The following is a 26,670-nucleotide window of genomic DNA, read 5'->3' on the forward strand; positions in this document are numbered from 1 at the left end:
TGCAGCACTGTCAGAGTGGCTGTACTGAGGGAGCGCCGCACTGTCGGAGTGGCTGTACTGAGGGAGCGCTGCACTGTCGGAGGGACAGTACTGAGGGAGCGCAGCACTGTCGGAGGGACAGTACTGAGGGAGAGCTGCACTGTTTGAGGGCAGTACTGAATGAGCGTTGCTCTGTCGGAGAGGAAATACTGAGCGAGCGCTGCACTGTCGGAGGGGCAGTACTGAGGGAGTGCTGCACTGTCGGAGGGGCAGTACTGAGGGAGCGCTGCACTGACAGAGGTGCCATCTGCCCTTTTAGGCGGATGTAAAAGATCCCACTATTTCAAAGAGAGATGGGGATTTCTCCCCGGTGACCAGGAGCTATATTTATTCCTCAACCAACACCTAAAGACGTTATCTGGTCATTATCACAGTGCTGTTTGTGGGAGCTTGCTGTGTGCAAAAGGCGCGGGAGGTCAGAGGGTAGAGGTGAGGGTCAGGTAGGTGGGGAGATACTTGAGGGTGTGTCTCAGGGTAGAGCCCAGAGTGTGCGTAGGGACGAGCTGAGACAAGATGTGAGAGGTCATTGGGGTAGATGTGAGAGGTCAGAGGGTGGAGGTGAGGGGATCGATGGGGACGTTGAGAGTAGGTGAGGGGTCGGAGGAGAGGTGAGGGGTCGGGGGGGCTTAATCGCAGTGGTGAGGGTTCAGTGGGTAGTGAGGGCTCAGAGGGAGATGAGGGCGATTCGATGGGGAGGCAAAGGGGTTGATGGGGAGGCGAGGGGTTCAGAGGGGGGTCGATCAGGAGGTGAAGCATTGGTGGGGTGGGTGGGGTCAGTTAGGGGTTAATCGCAGTGGTGAGGGGTCAGAGGGTGTTGGGGAAATCAGTGGGGGAGGTGACTGTGGGATCGGTGGGGGAGGGTTGGTATGGGAGGTGGGGGGGGGTCGGTGGGGTGAGGTGAGAGGTCGATGGGGCAAGTGGGCTAGTGATTGAAATATAATTCACAAGAGGTGACACTGAACAGAGGCTTTTTATTCGATCATAATTCTCTACAGTGTGGACAGATTCCATTAACGGGATCAGCACAGACCACTCCCCTCAGCAAGACAGGCCAAGATGCAATCTGGCTCCCCTTCCCCAAATCCTCCCCTGTAACCCCCCTCTCCCCCAGTGCAAACAAATCAAAATATCGAACGATCCCGTCACGTGCAAAAAAAATGGCGCTCCCACGCACAACTTGATCTCCAGATGACCCACAGAGAAAAATATATTGGAAAAAAAGCAAACAAATTCCACTCCTCGAAGGAAGCGCTCAGTCAGGCCAACCTCGCTCGGAGCAGCCGGATGCCTCATCCTCCTGAAGGCTTCTAGTCCCGAGTCAAGTCACAACCGCACAGATTTGCGCAGTCAATTGAAACCGAAAATAAATAAGTTCCTCTCTTCATGGAATAATCTTGCTGGTCCAAACGTGAATCACAGGATCGATCTCTCCTCCCCAAAAAGTACGAGGGGCTTCCAGGGTAATCGCGTGGAGCCCCCGGTAGGGGAGCGAGTAAAGAGGTTGGGTCGTGTAGACTTGGCGATTCCACGGGCGCCTCGCTCTCGGTCGCCCCTCCCCCATACCAGCATCCATCACTCGCCATCTTCAGTGACTCATCTCCTCAGCGAAATCTGGAATTAAAATCAAAGAAGGTGAGGAGTCTGTAGTTTGGGAGGTGAGGAGTCTCCACAGTTGGGGGGGGGTTGAGAAGTCCCACAGGTTGTGGGGTGGGGGGGGGGTTGTGGGGTGGGGTGAGGAGTCCCACAGTTTGGGGGGTTGGGGTGAGGTGTCCCACAGCTGGGAGGGTGGGGTGACGAGTCGCACCATTTGTGGGGCGGGGTGAGGAGTCCAACAGTTTGGGGGGTGAGGAGTCCCACAGTTTGGGGGGTGAGGAATCCAACAGTTTGGGGGGTGAGGAGTCCCACAGTTTGGGGGGTGAGGAGTCCAACAGTTTGGGGGGTGAGGAGTCCTACAGTTTGGGGGGTGAGGAGTCCAACAGTTTGGGGGGTGAGGAGTCCAACAGTTTGGGGGGTGAGGAGTCCCACAGTTTGGGGGGTGAGGAGTCCCACAGTTTGGAGGGGGTGAGGAGCCCCATAGTTTGGGGGGTGAGGAGTCCCACAGTTTGGGGGGTGAGGAGTCCTACAGCTTGGGGGGTGAGGTGTTCCACAGTTTGGGGGGTGAGGAGTCCTACAGTTTGGGGGGTGAGTTGTTCCACAGTTTGGGGGGTGAGGAGTCTCACAGTTTGGGGTGGAGAGGAGTTTCACAGTTTGGGGGGTGAGGAGTCTCACAGTTTGGGGGGTGAGGAGTCTCACAGTTTGTGGGGGTGAGGAGTCTCACAGTTTGGGGGGTGAGGAGTCCCACAGTTTGGGTGGTAAGGAGTCCCACAGTTTGGGGGGTGAGGAGTCCCACAGTTTGGGGGGTGAGGAGTCCCACAGTTTGGGGGGTGAGGAGTCCCACAGTTTGGGGGGTGAGGAGTCCCACAGTTTGGGGGTGAGGAGTCCCACAGTTTGGGGGGTGAGGAGTCCCACAGTTTGGGGGGTGAGGGGTCCCACAGTTTGGGGGGTGAGAAGTCCCATCGTTTGGGGGGTGAGGAGTCCCACAGTTTAGGGGGAGTGGATTCCCACAGTTTGGGGGGTGAGGAGTCTCACAGTTTGCGGGGTGAGGAGTCTCACAGTTTGGGGGTGAGGAGTCCCACAGTTTCGGGGGTGAGGAGTCCCACAGTTTGGGGGGTGAGGAGTCCCACAGTTTGGGGGGTGAGGAGTCCCACAGTTTGGGGGTGAGGAGTCCCACAGTTTGGGGGTGAGGAGTCTCACAGTCTGGGGGTGAGGAGTCCCACAGTTTGGGGGGTGAGGAGTCTCACAGTCTGGGGGTGAGGAGTCCCACAGTTTGGGGGGTGAGGAGTCTCACAGTTTGGGGGGGTGAGGAGTCCCACAGTTTGGGGGTGAGGAGTTCCACAGTTTGGGGGGTGAGGAGTCCCACAGTTTGGGGGGTGAGGAGTTCCACAGTTTGGGGGGGGGTGGAGTCCCACAGTTTGCGGGGTGAGGAGTCCCACAGTTTGCGGGGTGAGGAGTCCCACAGTTTGGGGGGTGAGGAGTCCCACAGTTTGGGGGGTGAGGAGTTCCACAGTTTGGGGAGTGAGGAGATCACAGTTTGGGGGGTGAGGAGTCCCACAGTTTGGGGGGTGAGGAGTCCCACAGTTTGGGGGTGAGGAGTCCCACAGTTTGGGGGGTGAGGAGTCCCACAGTTTGGGGGGTGAGGAGTCCCACAGTTTGGCGGTGAGGAGTCCCACAGTTTGCGGGGTGAGGAGTCCCACAGTTTGGGGGGTGAGGAGTCCCACAGTTTGCGGGGTGAGGAGTCCCACAGTTTGGGGGGTGAGGAGTCCCCACAGTTTGGGGGGTGAGGAGTCCCCACAGTTTGGGGGGTGAGGAGTCCCACAGTTTGGGGGGTGAGGAGTTCCACAGTTTGGGGGGGTGGAGTCCCACAGTTTGGGGGGTGAGGAGTCCCCACAGTTTGCGGGGTGAGGAGTCTCACAGTTTGGGGGGTCGGGTTGAGGTGTCCCCACAGTTTGGGGGATGAGGAGAACAGAGTTTTGGGTGAGGTGATCACAGTTTGGGGGTGAGGTGATCACAGTTTGGGGGATGAGGAGATTATAGTTTGGGGGTGAGGAGATCACAGTTTGTGGGATGAGGAGATCACAGTTTGGGGGATGAGGTGATCAAAGTTTGGGGGATGAGGTGATCACAGTTTGTGGGGTGAGGAGATCACAGTTTGGGGGGTGAGGAGATCACAGTTTGGGGGTGAGGAGATCACAGCTTGTGGGGTGAGATGATCACAGTTTGCGGGATGAGGTGATCACAGTTTGCGGGGTGAGGAGATTATAGTTTGGGGGGTGTGGAGATCACAGTTTGGGGAGTGAGGAGATCACAGTTTGCGGGGTGAGGTGATCACAGTTTGGGGATGAGGAGATCACAGTTTGGGGAGTGAGGAGATCACAGTTTGGGGGGTGAGGAGATTATAGTTTGGGGGGTGTGGAGATCACAGTTTGGGGGGTGAGGTGATCAGAGTTTGGGGGATGAGGGGATCACAGTTTGGGGAGTGAGGAGATCACAGTTTGGGGGATGAGGAGATTATAGTTTGGGGGGTGAGGTGATCACAGTTTGTGGGATGAGGAGATCACAGTTTGGGGGGTGAGGAGATTATAGTTTGGGGGTGAGGAGATCACAGTTTGTGGGATGAGGAGATCACAGTTTGGGGGGTGAGGAGATTACAGTTTGGGGTGTGAGGAGATCACAGTTTGGGGGTGAGGAGATCACATTTTGGGGGATGAGGTGATCACAGTTTGGGGGTGAGGTGATTATAGTTTTGGGGTGAGGAGATCACAGTTTGGGGGTGAGGTGATCACATTTTGGTGGGTGAGGTGATCACAGATTGGGTGTGAGGAGATTATAGTTTGTGGGGTGAGGAGATCACAGTTTGGGGGTGAGGTGATCTCAGTTTGGGGAATGGGGTGATCACAGTTTGGGGGATGAGGCGAATATAGTTTGGGGGGTGAGGTGATCACAGTTTGGGAGTGAGGAGATCACAGTTTGGGGGGTGAGGAGATCACAGTTTGGGGAATGAGGTGATCACAGTTTGGGGGGTGAGGTGATCACTGTTTGGGGGGGCGAGGAGATCACAGTTTGGGGGTTCAGATTATCACAGTTTGGGGAGTGAGGAGATCACAATTTGGGTGGTGAGGTGATCACAGTTTGGGGGATGAGGAGATCACAGTTTGGGGGGGTGAGGTGATCACAGTTTGGGTGGTGAGGTGATCACAATTTGGAGGATGAGTAGATCACAGTTTGGCGGGTGAGGTGATCACAGTTTAGGGGGTGAGGAGGTCACAGTTTGGGGGGGTGAGGTGATCACAGTTTGGGGGCTGAGGTGATCACAGTTTGGGGGATGAGGACATCAAAGTTTGGGGGGTGAGTTGATCACAGTTTGGGGGGTGAGGAGATCACAGTTTGGGGGGTGAGGAGATCACAGTTTAGGGGTGAGGAGATCACAGTTTGGGAGATGAGGAGATCACAGTTTGTGGGATGAGGAGATCAGAGTTCGGGGGATGAGCTGATCACAGTTTGCGGGATGAGGTGATCACCGTTTGGGGGATGAGGTGATCACAGTTTGGGGGGTGAGATGATCAATGTTTGGGGATGAGGTGTTCGCAGTTTGGGGGGTGAGGAGATCGCAGTGTGTGGGGTGAGGAGATCACAGTTTGTGTGGTGAGGAGATCACAGTTTGGGGGGTGAGGTGCTCACAGTTTGGTGGGTGAGGTGATCACAGTTTGGGGGATGAGGAGATCCCAGTTTGGGGGTGAGGTGATCACAGTTTAGGGGGTGAGGAGGTCACAGTTTGGGGGATGAGGAGATCCCAGTTTGGGGGTGAGGTGATCACAGTTTAGGGGGTGAGGAGGTCACAGTTTGGGGGGGTGAGGTGATCACAGTTTGGGGGATGAGGACATCAAAGTTTGGGGGGTGAGTTGATCACAGTTTCGGGGATGAGGTGATCACAGATTGGGGGTGAGGTGATTATAGTTTGGGGGTGAGGAGATCACAGTTTGGGGGTGAGGTGATCACAGTTTGGGGGGTGAGGTGATCACAATTTGGGGGTGAGGGGATTATAGTTTGTGGGGTGAGGAGATCACACTTTGGGGGTGAGGTGATCACAGTTTGGGGGATGAGGCGATTATAGTTTGGGGGGTGAGGTGATCACAGTTTGGGAGTGAGGAGATCACAGTTTGTGGGGTGAGGAGATCAGAGTTTGAGGGTGAGGTGATCGCAGTTTGGGGGGTGAGGAGATGATAGTTTGGAGGATGAGTAGATCACAGTTTGGGGGATGAGGAGATCACAGTTTGGGGTGTGAGGTGATCACAGTTTGGGGGTGAGGGGATTATATTTTGGGGTTGAGGAGATCACTGTTTGGGGGTGAGGTGATCACAGTTTGGTGAGTGAGGTGATCACAGTTTGGGGGTGAGGAGATTATAGTTTGTGGGGTGAGGAGATCACAGTTTGGGGGTGAGGTGATCACAGTTTGGGGGATGAGGTGATCACAGTTTGGGGAATGGGGTGATCACATTTTGGGGGATGAGGCGAATATAGTTTGGGGGGTGAGGTGATCACAGTTGGGGGGATGAGGAGATGATAGTTTGGAGGATGAGTAGATCACAGTTTGGGGGTGAGGAGATCACAGTTTGGGGGATGAGGAGATCACAGTTTGGGGGGTGAGGAGATCACAGTTTGGGGGGTGAGGTGATCACAGTTTGGGTGGTGAGGTGATCATAGTTTGGGGGAGGAGGAGATCACTGTTTGGGGGGTGAGGTGATCACAGTTTGGGGGGTGAGGTGATCACAGTTTGGGGGATGAGGACATCACAGTTTGGGGGGTGAGCTGATCACAGTTTGGGGGGTGAGGAGATCACAGTTTGGGGGATGAGGTGATCACCGTGTTGGGGATGAGGTGATCACAGTTTGGGGGGTGAGGTGATCACAGTTTGGGGGATGAGGACATCACAGTTTGGGGGGTGAGCTGATCACAGTTTGGGGGGTGAGGAGATCACAGTTTGGGGGATGAGGTGATCACCGTTTTGGGGATGAGGTGATCACAGTTTGGGGGGTGAGGTGATCAGAGTTTGGGGGTGAGGAGATCACAGTTTGTGGGGTGAGGAGTTCACAGTTTGGGGGATGAGTTGATCACAGTTTGGGGAGTGAGGTGATCACAGTTTGGGGGGTGAGGTGATTACAGTTTGGGGGATGAGGTGATCACAGCTCGGGGGATGAGGTGATCACAGTGTGTGGAGTGAGGAGATCACAGTTTGTGGGGTGAGGAGATCACAGGTAGGGGGTGAGGTGATCACAGTTTGGGGGGTGAGGTGATCACAGTTTGGGGGATGAAGAGATCACAGTTTGGGGGATGAAGGGGATCACAGTTTGGGGGGTGAGGAGATCACAGTTTGGGGGGTGAGGAGATCACAGTTTGGAGGGTGAGGTGATTATAGTTTGGGGGGTGAGGAGATTATCGTTTGGGGGATGAGGAGATCACAGCTTGGGGGTGAGGAGATTATAGTTTGGGGGGAGAGGACATTATATTTTGGGGGTGAGGAGATCACATTTTGGGTAGTGAGGAAATCACAGTTTGGCGGATGAGGAGATCACAGTTTCGGGGGTGAGGAGATCACAGTTTGGGGGGTGAGGAGATCACAGTTTGGGAGGTGAGGAGATCACAGTTTGGGGGATGAGGAGATCACAGTTTGGGGGTGAGGAGATCACAGTTTGGGCGGTGAGGAGATCACAGTTTGGGGGATGAGGAGATCACAGTTTGGGCGGTGAGGAGATCACAGTTTGGGGGGTGAGGAGATCACAGTTTGGGCGGTGAGGAGATCACAGTTTGGGGGATGAGGAGATCACAGTTTGGGGGTGAGGAGATCACAGTTTGGGGGTGAGGAGATCCCAGTTTGGGGGTGAGGAGATTATAGTTTGGGGGGTGAGGATATCACATTTTGGGGTGAGGTAATCACAGTTTGGGGGGTGAGGAGATCACAGTTTGCGGGGTGAGGAGATTATAGTTTGGGGGATGAGCAGATCACAGTTTGGGGGGTGAGGAGATCACAGTTTGGGGGGTGAGGAGATCACAGTTTCGGGGTGATGAGATTATAGTTTGGGGGTGAGGAGATCACAGTTTGGGGGGTGAGGAGATCACAGTTTGGGGGATGAGGAGATCAGAGTTTGGGGGTTAGGTGATCACAGTTTGGGGGTGCGGAGATCACAGTTTGGGGGGTGAGGAGATCACATTTTGGGGGTGAGGTGATCACAGTTTGGGGGATGAGGTGATCACTGTTTGGCGGTGAGGTGATTATAGTTTGGGGGTGAGGAGATCACAGTTTGGGGGTGAGGTGATCACAGTTTGGGTGGTGAGGTGATCACAGTTTGGGGGATGAGGAGATCAGAGTTTGGGGGGTGAGGAGATCACATTTTGGGGGTGAGGAGATCACAGTTTAGGGGTGAGGTGATCACAGTTTGGGGAATGGGGTGATCACAGTTTGGTGGATGAGGCGATTATAGTTTGGGGGGTGAGGAGATCACAGTTTGGGGGATGAGGAGATCACAGATTCGGGGATGAGGTGATCACAGTTTGCTGGGTGAGATGATCACAGTTTGGGGGTGAGGAGATCACAGTTTGGGGGGTGAGGAGATCACATTTTGGGGGGTGAGGAGATCACAGTTTGGGGGGTGAGGAGATCACAGTGTTGGGGGGTGAGGAGATCACAGTTTGGGGGTGAGGTGATCACAGTTTGGGGAATGGGGTGATCACAGTTTGGGGGATGAGGCGATTATAGTTTGGGGGGTGAGGTGATCACAGTTTGGGAGTGAGGAGGTCACAGTTTGGGGGGTGAGGAGATCACAGTTTGGGGGTGAGGTGATCACAGTTTGGGGGATGAGGAGATGATAGTTTGGAGGATGAGTAGATCACAGTTTGGGGGTGAGGAGATCACAGTTTGGGGGGTGAGGAGATCACATTTTGGGGGGTGAGGAGATCACAGTTTGGGGGGTGAGGAGATTATAGTTTGGGGTGTGAGGAGATCACAGTTTGGGGTGTGAGGGGATTATAGTTTTGGGGGGTGAGGTGATCAGAGTTTGGGGGGTGAGGAGATCACAGTTTGGGGCTGAGGAGATCACAGTTTGGGGGATGAGGTGATCACAGTTTGGGGGTGAGGTGATTATAGTTTGGGGGTGAGGAGATCACAGTGTGGGGGTGAGGTGATCACATTTTTGTGGGTGAGGTGATCACAGTTTGGGTGTGAGGAGATTATAGTTTGTGGGGTGAGGAGATCACAGTTTGGGGGTGAGGTGGTCTCAGTTTGGGGGATGAGGTGATCACAGTTTGTGGGGTGAGGTGATCACAGTTTGGGGGTGAGCTGATCACAGTTTGCGGGATGAGGTGATCACAGTTTGTGGGGTGAGGTGATCACAGTTTGTGGGGTGAGGTGATCACAGTTTGTGGGGTGAGGAGATCACAGTTTGGGGGGTGAGGTGCTCACAGTTTGGGGGGTGAGGTGCTCACAGTTTGGGGGGTGAGGTGATCACAGTATGGGGGATGAGTAGATCACAGTTTGTGGGGTGAGGTGATCACAGTTGAGGGGGTGAGGAGGTCACAGTTTGGGGGGGTGAGGTGATCACAGTTTGGTGGCTGAGGTGATCACAGTTTGGGGGATGAGGACATCAAAGTTTGGGGTTGAGTTGATCACATTTTGGGGGGTGAGGAGATCACAGTTTGGGGGGTGAGGAGATCACTTTTTGGGGGGTGAGGAGATCACAGTTTAGGGGTGAGGAGATCACAGTTTGGGAGATGAGGAGATCACAGTTTGTGGGATGAGGCGATCACAGTTCGGGGGATGAGCTGATCACAGTTTGCGGGATGAGGTGATCACCGTTTGGGGGATGAGTTGATCACAGTTTGGGGGGTGAGATGGTCAATGTTTGTGGATGAGGTGTTCGCAGTGTGTGGGGTGAGGAGATCACAGTTTGTGTGGTGAGGAGATCACAGTTTGGGGGGTGAGGTGCTCACAGTTTGGTGGGTGAGGTGATCACAGTTTGGTGCGTGAGGTGATCACAGTTTGGGTGGTGAGGTGATCACAGTTTGGGGGATGAGGAGATCACAGTTTGGGGGTGAGGTGATCACAGTTTAGGGGGTGAGGAGGTCACAGTTTGCGGGGGGTGAGGTGATCACAGTTTGGGGGATGAGGACATCAAAGTTTGGGGGGTGAGGAGATCACAGTTTGGGGGATGAGGTGATCACAGTTTGGGAGGTGAGGAGATCACAGTTTGGGGGATGAGGTGATCACAGTTTCGGGGATGAGGTGATCACAGATTGGGGGTGAGGTGATTATAGTTTGGGGGTGAGGAGATCACAGTTTGGGGGTGAGGTGATCACAGTTTGGGGGAAGAGGTGATCACAATTTGGGGGTGAGGGGATTATAGTTTGTGGGGTGAGGAGATCACACTTTGGGGGTGAGGTGGTCACAGTTTGGGAGTGAGGAGATCACAGTTTGTGGGGTGAGGAGATCAGAGTTTGAGGGTGAGGTGATCACAGTTTTGCGGGGTGAGGAGATGATAGTTTGGAGGATGAGTAGATCACAGTTTGGGGGATGAGGAGATCACAGTTTGGGGTGTGAGGTGATCACAGTTTGGGGGTGAGGAGATCACAGTTTGGGGTGTGAGGTGATCACAGTTTGGGGGTGAGGTGATCACTGTTTGGGGTGTGAGGTGATCACAGTTTGGGGGGTGAGGAGATCACTGTTTGGGGGTGAGGTGATCACAGTTTGGTGGGTGAGGTGATCACAGTTTGGGTGTGAGGAGATTATAGTTTGTGGGGTGAGGAGATCACAGTTTGGGGGTGAGGTGATCACAGTTTGGGGGTGAGGTGATCACAGTTTGGGGGTGAGGAGATTATAGTTTGTGGGGTGAGGAGATCACAGTTTGCGGGATGAGGAGATCACAGTTTGGGGGTGAGGTGATCACAGTTTAGGGGATGAGGTGATCACAGTTTGGGGAATGGGGTGATCACATTTTGGGGGATGAGGCGAATATATTTTGGAGGGTGAGCAGATCACAGTTTGGGGGTGAGGAGATCACAGTTTGGGGGATGAGGAGATCACAGTTTGGGGGGTGAGGAGATCACAGTTTGGGGGGTGAGGTGATCACAGTTTGGGGGGTGAGGTGATCACAGTTTGGGTGGTGAGGTGATCACAGTTTGGGGGATGAGGAGTTCACAGTTTGGGGGGGTGAGGTGATCACAGTTTGAGGGGTGAGGTGATCAGAATTTGGGGGATGAGGACATCACAGTTTGGGGGGTGAGCTGATCACAGTTTGGGGGGTGAGGAGATCACAGTTTGGGGGATGAGGTGATCACTGTTTTGGGGATGAGGTGATCACAGTTTGGGGGGGTGAGGTGATCAGAGTTTGGGGGTGAGGAGATCACAGTTTGGGGGGTGAGGTGATCATAGATTGGGGAGTGAGGAGATCACAGTTTGGGAGATGAGGTGATCACAGCTCGGGGGATGAGGTGATCACAGTGTGTGGAGTGAGGAGATCACAGTTTGTGGGGTGAGGAGATCAGAGGTAGGGGGTGAGGTGATCACAGTTTCGGGTGATAGGAGATCGCAGTTTGGGGGGTGAGGTGATCACAGTTTGGGGGATGAGGTGATCACAGTTTGGGGGGTGAGGAGATCACAGTTTGGGGGGTGAGGAGATCACAGTTTTGGGGGTGAGGAGATCACAGTTTCGGGGGATAGGAGATCACAGTTTGGGGGGTGAGGTGATCACAGTTTGGGGGATGAGGTGATCACAGTTTGGGGGGTGAGGAGATCACAGTTTGGGGGGTGAGATGATCACAGTTTGGGGGATGAGGTGATCACAGTTTGGGGGGTGAGGAGATCACAGTTTGGGGGGTGAGGAGATCACAGTTTGGGGGGTGAGGAGATCACAGTTTGGGGGGTGAGGAGATCACAGTTTGGGGGGTGAGGAGATCACAGTTTGGGGATGAAAAGATCACAGTTTGGGGGATGAGCAGATCACAGTTTGGGGGGTGAGGAGATTATAGTTTGGGGTGTGAGGAGATCAGAGTTTGGGGGGTGAGGAGATCACAGTTTGCGGGGTGAGGAGATTATAGTTTGGGGGATGAGCAGATCCCAGTTTGGGGGGTGATGAGATTATAGTTTGGTGGTGAGGAGATCACAGTTTGGGGGGTGAGGCGATCACAGTTTGGGGGGTGAGGAGATCACAGTTTGGGGGGTGAGGAGATCACAGTTTGGGGGGTGAGGAGATCACAGTTTGGGGGGTGAGGAGATCACAATTTGTGGGGTGAGGAGATCACAGTTTGGGGGTGAGGAGATCACAGTTTGCAGGGTGAGGAGATCACAGTTTAGGGGTGAGGTGATCACAGTTTGGGGGATGAGGTGATCACTGTTTGGGGGTGAGGTGATTATAGTTTGTGGGGTGAGGAGATCACAGTTTGGGGGTGAGGTGATCACAGTTTGGGGGATGAGGTGATCACAGTTTGGGGAATGGGGTGATCACAGTTTGGGGGATGAGGCGATTATAGTTTGGGGGGTGAGGTGATCACAGTTTGGGAGTGAGGAGATCACAGTTTGGGGGGTGAGGAGATCACAGTTTGGGGGTGAGGTGATCACAGTTTGGGGGAGAGGAGATGACAGATTCGGGGATGAGGTGATCACAGTTTGCTGGGTGAGATGATCACAGTTTGGGGGTGAGGAGATCACAGTTTGGGGGGTGAGGAGATCACATTTTGGGGGGTGAGGAGATCACAGTTTGGGGGGTGAGGAGATCACAGTGTTTGGGGGTGAGGAGATCACAGTTTGGGGGGTGAGGAGATCACAGTTTGGGGGTGAGGTGATCACAGTTTGGGGGATGAGGAGATGATAGTTTGGAGGATGAGTAGATCACAGTTTGGGGGTGAGGAGATCACAGTTTGGGGGGTGAGGAGATCACATTTTGGGGGGTGAGGAGATCACAGTTTGGGGGGTGAGGAGATCACAGTGTTGGGGGGTGAGGTGATCACAGTTTGTGGGCTGAGGAGATCACAGTTTGGGGGATGAGGTGATCACAGTTTGGGGGGTGAGGTGATCACAGTTTGGGGGGTGAGGTGATCACAGTTTGGGGGGTGAGGTGATCACAGTTTGGGGGATGAGGAGATCACATTTTGGCGGGTGAGGTGATCACAGTTTGTGGGGGTGAGGAGATCACAGTTTGGGGGGTGAGGTGATCACAGTGTGGGGGATGAGGTGATCACAGATTCGGGGATGAGGTGATCACAGTTTGCTGGGTGAGATGATCACAGTTTGGGTGATGAGGTGATCACAGTTTTGTGGGTGAGGAAATCACAGTTTGGGGGATGAGGTGATCACAGTTTGGGGGATGAGGTGAACACAGTTTGGGGGGTGAGGTGATCACAGTTTGGGGGGTGAGGAGATTAAAGTTTGTGGGGTGAGGAGATCACAGTTTGGAGGATGAGGAGATCACAGTTTGGGGGTGAGGTGATCACAGTTTGCGGGATGAGGTGATCACAGTTTGGGGGATGAGGTGATCAAAGTTTGGGGGATGAGGTAAGCACAGTTTGGTGGGGAGGCGATCACAGTTTGTGGGGTGAGGAGATCACAGTTTGAGGGGTGAGATGAGCACAGTTTAGGGGTGAGGAGATCAGAGTTTGGGGGGTGAGATGATCAACGTTTGGGGAGTGAGGACATCAAAGTTTCGGGGATGAGGAGATCACAGTTTGGGGGGGTGAGGTGATCACAGGTTGGGGGGTGAGGTGATCACAGTTTGGGGGGTGAGGAGATCACAGTTCGGGGCGTGAGGAGATCAGAATTTTGGGGATGAGGAGATCACATTTTGGGGGCTGAGTTGATCACAGTTTGGGGAGTGAGGTGATCACAGTTTGGGGAGTGAGGTGATCACAGTTTGGGGAGTGAGGTGATCACAGTTTGGGGAGTGAGGTGATCACAGTTTGGGGGATGAGGAGATCACAGTTTGGGGAGTGAGGTGATCACAGTTTGGGGAGTGAGGTGATCACAGTTTGGGGAGTGAGGTGATCACAGTTTGGGGGATGAGGAGATCACAGTTTATGGGGTGAGGAGATCACAGTTTGGGGGATGAGGAGACCACAGTTTGTGGGGTGAGGAGGTCACCGTTTGGGGGCTGAGGTGATCATAGTTTGTGGGGTGAGGAGGTCACCGTTTGGGGGATGAGGTGATCACAGTTTGGGGGATGAGGTGATCACAGTTTGGGGAATGGGGTGATCACAGTTTGGGGGATGAGGCGATTATAGTTTGGGGGGTGAGGTGATCACAGTTTGGGAGTGAGGAGATCACAGTTTGGGGGGTGAGGAGATCACAGTTTGGGGTTGAGGTGATCACAGTTTGGGGTTGAGGTGATCACAGTTTGGGGGAGAGGAGATCACAGATTCGGGGATGAGGTGATCACAGTTTGCTGGGTGAGATGATCACAGTTTGGGGGTGAGGAGATCACAGTTTGGGGGGTGAGGAGATCACATTTTGGGGGGTGAGGAGATCACAGTTTGGGGGATGAGGAGATCACATTTTGTGGGGTGAGGAGGTCACCGTTTGGGGGCTGAGGTGATCATAGTTTGTGGGGTGAGGAGGTCACCGTTTGGGGGATGAGGTGATCACAGTTTGGGGGATGAGGTGATCACAGTTTGGGGGATGAGGAGATCACAGTTTGTGGGGTGAGGAGGTCACCGTTTGGGGGGGTGAGGTGATTACAGTTTGGGGGATGAGGTGATCACGGCTTGGGGGATGAGGTGATCACAGTTTGGGGGGGTGAGGTGATCACAGTTTGGGGGATGAAGAGGTCACAGTTTGGGGGGTGACGAGATCACAGTTTCGGGGGTTAGGAGATCACAGTTTGGGGGATGAGGTGATCACAGTTTTGGGGGTGAGGAGATCACAGTTTGGGGGGTGAGGAGATCGCAGTTTGGAGGCTGAGGTGATTATAGTTTGGGGGGTGAGGGGATTATAGTTTGGGGGATGAGGAGATCACAGCTTGGGGGTGAGGAGATTATAGTTTGGGGGGTGAGGAGTTTAAAGTTTAGGGGTGAGGAGATCACAGTTTCGGGGGTGAGGAGATTACAGTTTGGGGGATGAGGAGATCACAGTTTGGGGGATGAGGTGATCACAGTTTGGGGGATGAGGAGATCACAGTTTGAGGGGTGAGAAGATCACAGTTTGGGGGTGAGGAGATCACAGTTTTGGGGGTGAGGAGATTATAGTTTGGGGGATGAGGAGATCACAGTTTGGGTGTGAGGAGATCACAGTTTGGGGGGTGAGGAGATTATAGTTTTGTGGGTGAGGATATCACATTTTGGGGTGAGGTGATCACATTTTGGGGGGTGAGGAGATCACAGTTTGCGGGGTGAGGAGATTATAGTTTGGGGGATGAGCAGATCACAGTTTGGGGGGTGAGGAGATCACAGTTTGGGGGGTGAGGAGATCACAGTTTCGGGGTGACGAGATTATAGTTTGGGGGTGAGGAGATCACAGTTTGGGGGGTGAGGAGATCACAGTTTGGGGGGTGAGGAGATCACAGTTTGGGGGTGAGATGAGTGTTTGGGGGGATTAGGTGATCACAATTTGTGGGGTGAGGAGATCACAGTTTGGGGATGAGGAGATCACAGTTTGGGGGGTGAGGAGATCACAGTTTAGAGGTGAGGTGATCACAGTTTGGGGGTGAGGAGATTATAGTTTGTGGGGTGAGGAGATCACAGTTTGGGGGTGAGGTGATCAAAGTTTAGGGGTGAGGTGATCACAGATTGGGGGTGAGGAGATTATAGTTTGTGGGGTGAGGAGATCACAGTTTGGGGGTGAGGTGATCACAGTTTAGGGGTGAGGTGATCACAGTTTGGGGGTGAGGAGATTATAGTTTGTGGGGTGAGGTGATCACATTTTGGGGGTGAGGTGATCACAGTTTAGGGGTGAGGTGATCACAGTTTGGGGGTGAGGAGATAACAGTTTGGGGGGTGAGGAGATCGCAGTTTAGGGGTGAGGTGATCACAGTTTGGGGGTGAGGAGATTATACTTTGTGGGGTGAGGAGATCACAGTTTGGGGGTGAGGTGATCACAGTTTGGGGGATGAGGTGATCACAGTTTGGGGAATGGGGTGATCACAGTTTGGGGGATGAGGCGATTATAGTTTGGGGGGTGAGTGATCAGAGTTTGGGAGTGAGGAGATCACACTTTGAGGGGTGAGGAGATCACAGTTTGGGGGTGAGGTGATCAATTGTTGGGGATGAGGAGATCAGAGATTGGAGGATGAGTAGATCACAGTTTGGGGGATGAGGAGATCACAGTTTGAGGGTGAGCGGATCACAGTTTGGGGGGTTGAGGAGATCACAGTTTGTGGGGTGAGGAGATCACAGTTTTAGGGGGTGAGGAGATCACAGTTTGGGGGGAGAGGTGATCACAGTTTGGGGGATGAGGTGATCACATTTTGGGGGGGTGAGGTGATCAGAGTTTGGGGGGTGAGGTGATCACAGTTTGGGGGATGAGGAGATCACAGTTTGGGGAGTGAGGTGATCACAGTTTGGGGATGAGGAGGTTATAGTTTGGGGGATGAGGAGATCACAGTTTGGGGAGTGAGGTGATCACAGTTTGGGGGGTGAGGTGATCACAGTTTGGGGGATGAGGAGATCACAGTTTGGGGGGTGAGGTGATCACAGTTTATCGGGGTGAGGAGATCACAATTTGTGGGGGTGAGGAGATCACAGTTTGGGGGATGAGGTGATCACAGTGTGGGGGATGAGGTGATCACAGATTCGGGGATGAGGTGATCACAGTTTGCGGGGTGAGATGATCACAGTTTGGGGGATGAGGTGGTCACAGTGTGGGGGATGAGGTGATCACAGATTCGGGGATGAGGTGATCACAGTTTGGGGGCTGATGTGATCACAGTTTGTGGGGTGAGGTGATCACAGTTTGGGGGGTGAGGAGATCACAGTTTGGGGGATGAGGAGATTACAGTTTGAGGGTGAGGAGATCACAGTTTGCGGGGTGGGGAGATCACAGTTTGGGGGATGAAGAGATTACAGTTTGTGGGGTGAGGAGATCACAATTTGGGGAGTGAGGAGATCACAGTTTGGGGGGTGAGGTGATCAGCATTTGGGGGGTGAGATGATCACAGTTTGGGGGATGAGGTGATCACAGTTTGGGGGATGAGGTGATCACAGTTTGTGGGGTGAGGAGATCACAGTTTGGGGGGTGAGATGAGAACAGTTTGGGTTGAGGAGATCACAGTTTGGGTTGTGAGATGATCAACATTTGGGGAGTGAGGACATCAAAGTTTAGGGGATGAGGAGATCACAGTTTGCGGGGTGAGGTGATCACAGTTTGGGAGGGTGAGGAGATCATAGTTTGGGGGATGAGGTGATCACGCTTTGGGGGTTGAGGAGGTCACAGTTTGGGGGATGTGGTGATCAAAGTTTGGGGAGTGAGACATCACAGTTTGGGGGGTGAGGAGATCACAGTTCGGGGCGTGAGTAGATCAGAATTTTGGGGGTGAGGAGATCACAGTTTGGTGGGTGTGGTGATCACAGTTTGAGGGGTGAGGTGATCACAGTTTGGGGGACGAGGAGATCACAGTTTGGGGGGTGAGGAGATCACAGTTTGGTGGGTGTTGTGATCACAGTTTAAGGGGTGAGCTGATCACAGTTTGGGGGGTGAGGAGATCACAGTTTGCCGGGTGAGGAGATCACAGTTTGAGGGGTGAGGAGATCACAGTTTGTGGGGTGAGGTGATCACAGTTTGGGGGGGTGAGGTGATCACAGTTTGGGGGATGAAGAGATCACAGTTTGGGGGGTGACGAGATCACAGTTTCGGGGGTTAGGAGATCACAGTTTGGGGGATGAGGTGATCACAGTTTTGGGGGTGAGGAGATCACAGTTTGGGGGGTGAGGGGATTATAGTTTGGGGGATGAGGAGATCACAGCTTGGGGGTGAGGAGATTATAGTTTGGGGGGTGAGGAGATTAAAGTTTAGGGGTGAGGAGATCACAGTTTCGGGTGTGAGGAGATCACAGTTTGGGGGGTGAGGAGATTACAGTTTGGGGGATGAGGAGATCACAGTTTGGGGGATGAGGAGATCACAGTTTGGGGGATGAGGTGATCACAGTTTGGGGGATGAGGAGATCACAGTTTGAGGGGTGAGAAGATCACAGTTTGGGGGTGAGGAGCTCACAGTTTTGGGGGTGAGGAGATTATAGTTTGGGGGGTGAGGAGATTATAGTTTGGGGGATGAGGAGATCACAGTTTGGGGGTGAGGTGATCACAGTTTGGGGGGTGAGGAGATTATAGTTTTGTGGGTGAGGATATCACATTTTGGGGTGAGGTGATCACATTTTGGGGGGTGAGGAGATCACAGTTTGTGGGGTGAGGAGATCACAGTTTCGGGGTGACGAGATTATAGTTTGGGGGTGAGGAGATCACAGTTTGTGGGGTGAGGAGATCACAGTTTGGGGGTGAGATTAGTGTTTGGGGGGATTCGGTGATCACAATTTGTGGGGTGAGGAGATCACAGTTTGGGGATGAGGAGATCACAGTTTGGGGGGTGAGGAGATCACAGTTTAGGGGTGAGGTGATCACAGTTTGGGGGTGAGGAGATTATAGTTTGTGGGGTGAGGAGATCACAGTTTGGGGGTGAGGTGATCACAGTTTAGGGGTGAGGTGATCACAGTTTGGGGGTGAGGAGATTATAGTTTGTGGGGTGAGGAGATCACATTTTGGGGGTGAGGTGATCACAGTTTGGGGGTGAGGAGATAACAGTTTGGGGGGTGAGGAGATCGCAGTTTAGGGGTGAGGTGATCACAGTTTGGGGGTGAGGAGATTATACTTTGTGGGGTGAGGAGATCACAGTTTGGGGGTGAGGTGATCACAGTTTGGGGGATGAGGTGATCACAGTTTGGGGAATGGGGTGATCACAGTTTGGGGGATGAGGCGATTATAGTTTGGGGGGTGAGTGATCAGAGTTTGGGAGTGAGGAGATCACACTTTGAGGGGTGAGGAGATCACAGTTTGGGGGTGAGGTGATCAATTGTTGGGGATGAGGAGATCAGAGTTTGGAGGATGAGTAGATCACAGTTTGGGGGATGAGGAGATCACAGTTTGAGGGTGAGCGGATCACAGTTTGGGGGGTTGAGGAGATCACAGTTTGTGGGGTGAGGAGATCACAGTTTTAGGGGGTGAGGAGATCACAGTTTGGGGGGAGAGGTGATCACAGTTTGGGGGATGAGGTGATCACATTTTGGGGGGGTGAGGTGATCAGAGTTTGGGGGGTGAGGTGATCACAGTTTGGGGGATGAGGAGATCACAGTTTGGGGGGTGAGGTGATCACAGTTTGGGGATGAGGAGGTTATAGTTTGGGGGATGAGGAGATCACAGTTTGGGGAGTGAGGTGATCACAGTTTGGGGGGTGAGGTGATCACAGTTTGGGGGATGAGGAGATCACAGTTTGGGGGGTGAGGTGATCACAGTTTATCGGGGTGAGGAGATCACAATTTGTGGGGGTGAGGAGATCACAGTTTGGGGGATGAGGTGATCACAGTGTGGGGGATGAGGTGATCACAGATTCGGGGATGAGGTGATCACAGTTTGCGGGGTGAGATGATCACAGTTTGGGGGATGAGGTGATCACAGTGTGGGGGATGAGGTGATCACAGATTCGGGGATGAGGTGATCACAGTTTGGGGGCTGATGTGATCACAGTTTGTGGGGTGAGGTGATCACAGTTTGGGGGGTGAGGAGATCACAGTTTAGGGGATGAGGAGATTACAGTTTGTGGGGTGAGGAGATCACAGTTTGCGGGGTGAGGTGATCACAGTTTGGGGGATGAAGAGATTACAGTTTGTGGGGTGAGGAGATCACAATTTGGGGAGTGAGGAGATCACAGTTTGGGGGGTGAGGTGATCAGCATTTGGGGGGTGAGATGATCACAGTTTGGGGGATGAGGTGATCACAGTTTGGGGGATGAGGTGATCACAGTTTGTGGGGTGAGGAGATCACAGTTTGGGGGGTGAGATGGGAGCAGTTTGGGTTGAGGCGATCACAGTTTGGGTTGTGAGATGATCAACATTTGGGGAGTGAGGACATCAAAGTTTAGGGGATGAGGAGATCACAGTTTGCGGGGTGAGGTGATCACAGTTTGGGAGGGTGAGGAGATCATAGTTTGGGGGATGAGGTGATCACGCTTTGGGGGGTGAGGAGATCACAGTTTGGGGGATGTGGTGATCAAAGTTTGGGGAGTGAGACATCACAGTTTGGGGGGTGAGGAGATCACAGTTCGGGGCGTGAGGAGATCAGAATTTTGGGGGTGAGGAGATCACAGTTTGGTGGGTGTGGTGATCACAGTTTGAGGGGTGAGGTGATCACAGTTTGGGGGACGAGGAGATCACAGTTTGGGGGGTGAGGAGATCACAGTTTGGGGGGTGAGGAGATCACAGTTTGCCGGGTGAGGAGATCACAGTTTGAGGGGTGAGGAGATCACAGTTTGTGGGGTGAGGAGATCACAGTTTGGGGGTGAGGTGATCACAGTTTTGGGGGTGAGGAGATCACAGTTTCGGGGGTGAGGTGATCACAGTTTGGGGGGTGAGGTGATCACAGTTTGGGGGATGAGGATATCAGAGTTTGGGGGGTGAGGTGATCACTGTTTGTGGGGGTGAGGAGATCACAGTTTGGGGGATGAGGTGATCACAGTGTGGGGAATGAGGTGATCACAGATTCGGGGATGAGGTGATCACAGTTTGTGGGGAGAGATGATCACAGTTTGGGTGATGAGGTGATCACAGTTTGGGGGGTGAGGAAATCACAGTTTGGGGGATGAAGTGATCACAGTTTGCGGGATGAGGTGATCCCAGTTTGGGGGGTGAGGTGATCACAGTTTGCGGGGTGAGGTGATCACAGTTTGGGGGGTGAGGAGATCACAGTTTGGGGGATGAGGAAATTACAGTTTGTGGGGTGAGGTGATCACAGTTTGGGGGTTGAGGAGATAACAGTTTGGGGGATGAGGAGATTACAGTTTGTGGGGCGAGGAGATCAAAGTTTGGGGGTGAGGTGATCACAGTTTGGGTGATGAGGTGATCACAGTTTGGGTGATGAGTTGATCACAGTTTGGGGGGTGAGGAAATCACAGTTTGGGGGATGAGGTGATCACAGTTTGCGGGGGAGGAGATCACAATTTGGGGGGTGAGGAGATCACAGTTTGGGGGATGAAGAGATTACAGTTTGTGGGGTGAGGAGATCACAATTTGGGGAGTGAGGAGATCACAGTTTGGGGGGTGAGGTGATCAGCATTTGGGGGGTGAGATGAGAACAGTTTGGGGGATGAGGAGATCACAGTTTGGGTTGTGAGATGATCAACATTTGGGGAGTGAGGACATCAAAGTTTAGGGGATGAGGAGATCACAGTTTGCGGGGTGAGGTGATCACAGTTTGGGAGGGTGAGGAGATCATAGTTTGGGGGATGAGGTGATCACGCTTTGGGGGGTGAGGAGATCACAGTTTGGGGGGTGTGGTGATCACAGTTTGGGGAGTGAGACATCACAGTTTGGGGGGTGAGGTGATCACAGTTTGGGGGGTGAGATCACAGTTTGAGGGGTGAGCTGATCACAGTTTGGGGGACGAGGAGATCACAGTTTGGGGGGTGAGATCACAGTTTGGGGGTTGAGGAGATCACAGTTTGCGGGGTGAGGAGATCACAGTTTGAGGGGTGAGGAGATCACAGTTTGGGGGGTGAGGAGATCACAGTTTGGGGGTTGAGGAGATCACAGTTTGCGGGGTGAGGAGATCACAGTTTGAGGGGTGAGGAGATCACAGTTTGGGGGTTGAGGAGATCACAGTTTGCGGGGTGAGGAGATCACAGTTTGAGGGGTGAGGAAATCACAGTTTGGGGGTGAGGTGATCACAGTTTGGGGATGAGGAGATCACAGTTTGGGGGGTGAGGTGATCACAGTTTGGGGATGAGGAGATCACAGTTTGGGGGGTGAGGTGATCACAGTTTGGGGGGTGAGATGATCAACGTTTGGGGAGTGAGGACATCAAAGTTTCGGGGATGAGGAGATCACAGTTTGGGGGGTGAGTTGATCACAGATTGGGGGATGAGGAGATCACAGTTTGGGGGGGTGAGGTGATCACAGTTTGGGGGGTGAGGAGATCACAGTTTTGGGGGTGAGGTGACCACAGTTTGGGGCGTGAGGAGTTCACAGTTTGGGGGTGAGTAGATCAGAGTTTGGAGGGTGAGGATATCACAGTTTGCGGAGTGAGGTGATCAAAGTTTGTGGGGTTGAGGAGATCAGAGTTTGGGGGATGAGGAGATCACAGTTTGGGGGGTGAGGTGATCACAGTTTGGGGGGTGAGATGATCAACGTTTGGGGAGTGAGGACATCAAAGTTTCGGGGATGAGGAGATCACAGTTTGGGGGGTGAGTTGATCACAGATTGGGGGATGAGGAGATCACAGTTTGGGGGGGTGAGGTGATCACAGTTTGGGGGGTGAGGAGATCACAGTTTTGGGGGTGAGGTGACCACAGTTTGGGGCGTGAGGAGATCACAGTTTGGGGGTGAGTAGATCAGAGTTTGGAGGGTGAGGATATCACAGTTTGCGGAGTGAGGTGATCAAAGTTTGTGGGGATGAGGAGATCAGAGTTTGGGGGGTGAGGTGATCACAGTTTGGGGGGTGAGGTGATCACAGTTTGGGGAGTGAGACATCACAGTTTGGGGGGTGAGGAGATCACAGTTCGGGGCGTGAGGTGATCAGAATTTTGGGGGTGAGGAGATCACAGTTTGGTGGATGTGGTGATCACAGTTTGAGGGGTCAGGTGATCACAGTTTGGGGGGTGAGGAGATCACAGTTCGGGGCGTGAGGAGATCAGAATTTTGGGGGTGAGGAGATCACATTTTGGGGGCTGAGTTGATCACAGTTTGGGGAGTGAGGTGATCACAGTTTGGGGAGTGAGGTGATCACAGTTTGGGGAGTGAGGTGTTCACAGTTTGGGGGATGAGGAGATCACAGTTTATGGGGTGAGGAGATCACAGTTTGGGGGATGAGGAGATCACAGTTTGTGGGGTGAGGAGGTCACCGTTTGGGGGCTGAGGTGATCATAGTTTGTGGGGTGAGGAGGTCACCGTTTGGGGGATGAGGTGATCACAGTTTGGGGGATGAGGTGATCACAGTTTGGGGGATGAGGAGATCACAGTTTGTGGGGTGAGGAGGTCACCGTTTGGGGGGGTGAGGTGATTACAGTTTGGGGGATGAGGTGATCACGGCTTGGGGGATGAGGTGATCACAGTTTGGGGGTGTGAGGTGATCACAGTTTGGGGGATGAAGAGGTCACAGTTTGGGGGTGACGAGATCACAGTTTCGGGGGTTAGGAGATCACAGTTTGGGGGATGAGGTGATCACAGTTTTGGGGGTGAGGAGATCACAGTTTGGGGGGTGAGGAGATCGCAGTTTGGAGGCTGAGGTGATTATAGTTTGGGGGGTGAGGGGATTATAGTTTGGGGGATGAGGAGATCACAGCTTGGGGGTGAGGAGATTATAGTTTGGGGGGTGAGGAGTTTAAAGTTTAGGGGTGAGGAGATCACAGTTTCGGGTGTGAGGAGATTACAGTTTGGGGGATGAGGAGATCACAATTTGGGGGATGAGGTGATCACAGTTTGGGGGATGAGGAGATCACAGTTTGAGGGGTGAGAAGATCACAGTTTGGGGGTGAGGAGATCACAGTTTTGGGGGTGAGGAGATTATGGTTTGGGGGGTGAGGAGATTATAGTTTGGGGGATGAGGAGATCACAGTTTTGGGGGTGAGGAGATTATAGTTTTGTGGGTGAGGATATCACATTTTGGGGTGAGGTGATCACATTTTGGGGGGTGCGGAGATCACAGTTTGCGGGGTGAGGAGATTATAGTTTGGGGGATGAGCAGATCACAGTTTGGGGGGTGAGGAGATCACAGTTTCGGGGTGACGAGATTATAGTTTGGGGGTGTGGAGATCACAGTTTGGGGGGTGAGGAGATCACAGTTTGTGGATGAGATTAGTGTTTGGGGGGATGAGGTGATCACAATTTGTGGGGTGAGGAGATCACAGTTTGGGGATGAGGAGATCACAGTTTGGGGGGTGAGGAGATCACAGTTTAGGGGTGAGGTGATCACAGTTTGGGGGTGAGGAGATTATAGTTTGTGGGGTGAGGAGATCACAGTTTGGGGGTGAGGTGATCACAGTTTGGGGGTGAGGTGATCACAGTTTGGGGAATGGGGTGATCACAGTTTGGGGGATTAGGCGATTATAGTTTGGGGGGTGAGTGATCAGAGTTTGGGAGTGAGGAGATCACACTTTGAGGGGTGAGGAGATCACAGTTTGGGGGTGAGGTGATCAATTGTTGGGGATGAGGAGTTCAGAGTTTGGAGGATGAATAGATCACAGTTTGGGGGATGAGGAGATCACAGTTTGAGGGTGAGCGGATCACAGTTTGGGGGGTTGAGGAGATCACAGTTTGTGGGGTGAGGAGATCACAGTTTTAGGGGGTGAGGAGATCACAGTTTGGGGGGAGAGGTGATCACAGTTTGGGGGATGAGGTGATCACATTTTGGGGGGGGTGAGGTGATCAGAGTTTGGGGGGTGAGGTGATCACAGTTTGGGGGATGAGGAGATCACAGTTTGGGGGGTGAGGTGATCACAGTTTGGGGATGAGGAGGTTATAGTTTGGGGGATGAGGAGATCACAGTTTGGGGAGTGAGGTGATCACAGTTTGGGGGGTGAGGTGATCACAGTTTGGGGGATGAGGAGATCACAGTTTGGGGGGTGAGGTGATCACAGTTTATCGGGGTGAGGAGATCACAATTTGTGGGGGTGAGGAGATCACAGTTTGGGGGATGAGGTGATCACAGTGTGGGTGTTGAGGTGATCACAGATTCGGGGATGAGGTGATCACAGTTTGCGGGGTGAGATGATCACAGTTTGGGGGATGAGGTGATCACAGTGTGGGGGATGAGGTGATCACAGATTCGGGGATGAGGTGATCACAGTTTGGGGGCTGATGTGATCACAGTTTGTGGGGTGAGGTGATCACAGTTTGGGGGGTGAGGAGATCACAATTTGGGGGATGAGGAGATTACAGTTTGTGGGGTGAGGAGATCATAGTTTGCGGGGTGAGTAGATCACAGTTTGGGGGATGAAGAGATTACAGTTTGTGGGGTGAGGAGATCACAATTTCGGGAGTGAGGAGATCACAGTTTGGGGGGTGAGGTGATCAGCATTTGGGGGGTGAGATGATCACAGTTTGGGGGATGAGATGATCACAGTTTGGGGGATGAGGTGATCACAGTTTGTGGGGTGAGGAGATCACAGTTTGTGGGGTGAGATGAGAACAGTTTGGGTTGAGGAGATCACAGTTTGGGTTGTGAGATGATCAACATTTGGGGAGTGAGGACATCAAAGTTTAGGGGATGAGGAGATCACAGTTTGCGGGGTGAGGTGATCACAGTTTGGGAGGGTGAGGAGATCATAGTTTGGGGGATGAGGTGATCACGCTTTGGGGGTTGAGGAGATCACAGTTTGGGGGATGTGGTGATCAAAGTTTGGGGAGTGAGACATCACAGTTTGGGGGGTGAGGAGATCACAGTTCGGGGCGTGAGGAGATCAGAATTTTGGGGGTGAGGAGATCACAGTTTGGTGGGTGTGGTGATCACAGTTTGAGGGGTGAGGTGATCACAGTTTGGGGGATGAGGAGATCACAGTTTGGGGGGTGAGGAGATCACAGTTTGGTGGGTGTTGTGATCACAGTTTAAGGGGTGAGCTGATCACAGTTTGGGGGACGAGGAGATCACAGTTTGGGGGGTGAGGAGATCACAGTTTGGGGGGTGAGGAGATCACAGTTTGCCGGGTGAGGAGATCACAGTTTGAGGGGTGAGGAGATCACAGTTTGTGGGGTGAGGAGATCACAGTTTGGGGGTGAGGTGATCACAGTTTTGGGGGTGAGGAGATCACAGTTTCGGGGGTGAGGTGATCACAGTTTGGGAGGGTGAGGAGATCATAGTTTGGGGGATGAGGTGATCACGCTTTGGGGGTTGAGGAGATCACAGTTTGGGGGATGTGGTGATCAAAGTTTGGGGAGTGAGACATCACAGTTTGGGGGGTGAGGAGATCACAGTTCGGGGCGTGAGGAGATCAGAATTTTGGGGGTGAGGAGATCACAGTTTGGTGGGTGTGGTGATCACAGTTTGAGGGGTGAGGTGATCACAGTTTGGGGGATGAGGAGATCACAGTTTGGGGGGTGAGGAGATCACAGTTTGGTGGGTGTTGTGATCACAGTTTAAGGGGTGAGCTGATCACAGTTTGGGGGACGAGGAGATCACAGTTTGGGGGGTGAGGAGATCACAGTTTGGGGGGTGAGGAGATCACAGTTTGCCGGGTGAGGAGATCACAGTTTGAGGGGTGAGGAGATCACAGTTTGTGGGGTGAGGAGATCACAGTTTGGGGGTGAGGTGATCACAGTTTTGGGGGTGAGGAGATCACAGTTTCGGGGGTGAGGTGATCACAGTTTGGGGGGTGAGGTGATCACAGTTTGGGGGATGAGGAGATCACAGTTTGGGGGGTGAGGTGATCACTGTTTGTGGGGGTGAGGAGATCACAGTTTGGGGGATGAGGTGATCACAGTGTGGGGAATGAGGTGATCACAGATTCAGGGATGAGGTGATCACAGTTTGTGGGGAGAGATGATCACAGTTTGGGTGATGAGGTGATCACAGTTTGGGGGGTGAGGAAATCACAGTTTGGGGGATGAAGTGATCACAGTTTGCGGGATGAGGTGATCACAGTTTGGGGAGTGAGGTGATCACAGTTTGCGGGGTGAGGTGATCACAGTTTGGGGGGTGAGGAGATCACAGTTTGGGGGATGAGGAAATTACAGTTTGTGGGGTGAGGTGATCACAGTTTGGGGGTTGAGGAGATAACAGTTTGGGGGATGAGGAGATTACAGTTTGTGGGGCGAGGAGATCAAAGTTTGGGTGATGAGGTGATCACAGTTTGGGTGATGAGTTGATCACAGT

The 26,670-nt window shown here is 53.1% G+C and overlaps 2 protein-coding genes across 2 annotated transcripts in view; both read right to left on the reverse strand.

Annotated features, from left to right (window-relative positions):
* Positions 1-26,670, reverse strand: part of LOC147109741 (protein capicua homolog) — a 445,457-nt gene that overhangs the window by 11,526 nt on the left and 407,261 nt on the right. The gene's annotated exons all lie outside the window — the stretch shown is intronic.
* LOC147109742 (uncharacterized) overlaps positions 1,159-26,670 on the reverse strand; it is a 36,786-nt gene continuing 11,274 nt past the window's right edge. The window contains exon 3 of the mRNA XM_086004221.1: positions 1,159-1,650. Within this exon, the coding sequence (XP_085860347.1) occupies positions 1,625-1,650 (26 nt within the window). The 3' untranslated portion in view covers positions 1,159-1,624. The remainder of the gene's footprint in view (positions 1,651-26,670) is intronic.

The sequence above is a fragment of the Somniosus microcephalus genome, chromosome 12 (genome assembly GCF_052327205.1).
Source record: "Somniosus microcephalus isolate GS21.2 chromosome 12, FLI_Smic_1.0, whole genome shotgun sequence".
NCBI lineage: Eukaryota > Metazoa > Chordata > Chondrichthyes > Squaliformes > Somniosidae > Somniosus > Somniosus microcephalus.